Genomic DNA, 1,738 nt, shown 5'->3' with positions numbered 1-1,738 from the left:
TGCTTTTCTGCCAGAAATATTCCAATTTCTTCTATTAAATTTAGAAATCGTTCCAGTGTCAATCCACGACTTAGCCACCTTACTTCTGTATAATACAGTAAATCTCCGTATTCGCTTTTGATGTCATCAAGGAATTGTTTGAATTGTCTGTGGTTGAGTCCTCGTGATTTTATGAAATTTACAATCGAAACTACCACTTTCATGACATTTTGAAATTCAATTTTTTTAGAACAGAGGGCGTCTTGGTGTATAATGTAGTGAAACTGCATAAGATCTTCAGCGTTTGTTTTTTTCTTGTAGATGCTTTTTCAGCAAAGTAACTAGCCCGGAATTGACACCAATCATCGAAAGAGCACCATAAGTCGCAACTCCCGATAATTTTGATAAGTCCAAATCAGTTTTTGAACACTTATCCAAAAGAACATTGAGTATATCAACTCCTTTGGTTTGACCTTTCAATGAACACATTCCTAATAACTCTTCTAAGACTTCAAAATCTTGAGTAACACCTCGTATGAATATGAAAGGTTAAGCTGTGGAACTAATATCAGTGGATTCGTCCAGTGCTAATGAAAAAAATTCAATGATCATAGTTTTTTCAATTAATTGTTCCGCAATATTACCTGACAAAGATATTATTCGTCTTTGGATAGTCATACGATTCAGTTGAATTTTCTCAAACTTTTTTGATGCTTCTGGACACATTTTCTTAGCGGCAATTTCTATGCATTCTTTTACAAAATCGCCATCATTAAAGGGGCGACTTCGCTTTGCTATCATTCGAGAAATTTCATAACTAACTTCTGTAGCTGTTTCTGAATCTTGAATGGGTTTTGTAAACTTAGCTTGCTGACCAATAAGCTCCCGTTTTAAAGACAACATTTTTTGCTTTCTTAATTCGCCTGTAAACTTGTTAAAAGAAGGATGCTGAGTTTCATAGTGCCTTTTTACATTATATTCCTTTGCAATCGCAACAGAATTCTTGCAAATTAAACAAACGACTTTGTTATGCGACCATACAAAAAAGTATTTCTTAGTCCAAATTTCTTGAAACTGCCGATTTTCATCTTTAACCTTACGTTTTTTACTAGGTCCTGGCTTCTCCATGTTGCGTTCTAATCCTGGCTAGGATTAACACAGCACCTGAAAACAATTACAGGACCTACTTAAATTACCCATCCTTTTTTAAATTATTAAAAATAATTGATTGAATATTATTCCTAAGAAATTTTAAGATTTTTATACAGATTTTATATCTGAAATAATGACGTAATTATTACAATTAGAGAAATTCTGATAAAAATAGTAACTTCTTTGTTTTATTTTAATATTTGGCCAACATTAAAGCTATAAATCGTGTGTGCATACGACTGTGGAAGCTTCGTATTCCTACGCTAGCAATCGGGAATTCGGGACTACTGCTATCTCGCTTGCTCGCACCGCGCTAGAACATTCTTGATTTCTCTACTATTTTAAACTTTATATAAAGGCAGCAAGCGATGTTACTTGACTTAGCATTTTTGGGCACTAGATTCAAATAGCGCGCGCGAGATTCAAATTACTTTTCGAACATATTTTTTTTGGTTTTATTCTGGAATAGAATTCAATAGTTTTCGAATGTACAAGACTATTATTTTTGCTGTCGGCGGGTCACCAGTATTCGGCCGCCGCGCCGGGCCGCATGCGGCCCGCGGGTTGCTGTCTGTGCATCCATGGTTTAAAGTATGCGTGTATGGCA

The 1,738-nt window shown here is 35.3% G+C and overlaps 1 protein-coding gene across 1 annotated transcript; it reads right to left on the bottom strand.

Moving 5' to 3' along the window:
* Nucleotides 1–528: 528 nt before the first annotated feature.
* LOC140444287 (EPM2A-interacting protein 1-like) lies at nt 529–1,107 on the bottom strand. The gene has a single exon (XM_072536037.1). The coding sequence runs from the start codon at nt 1,105–1,107 to the stop codon at nt 529–531; it is 579 nt and encodes a 192-aa protein (XP_072392138.1).
* Nucleotides 1,108–1,738: the final 631 nt, after the last annotated feature.

This window comes from Diabrotica undecimpunctata, chromosome 6, assembly GCF_040954645.1.
Source record: "Diabrotica undecimpunctata isolate CICGRU chromosome 6, icDiaUnde3, whole genome shotgun sequence".
Lineage (NCBI taxonomy): Eukaryota > Metazoa > Arthropoda > Insecta > Coleoptera > Chrysomelidae > Diabrotica > Diabrotica undecimpunctata.
This window is presented reverse-complemented; position numbering and strand designations above follow the sequence as displayed.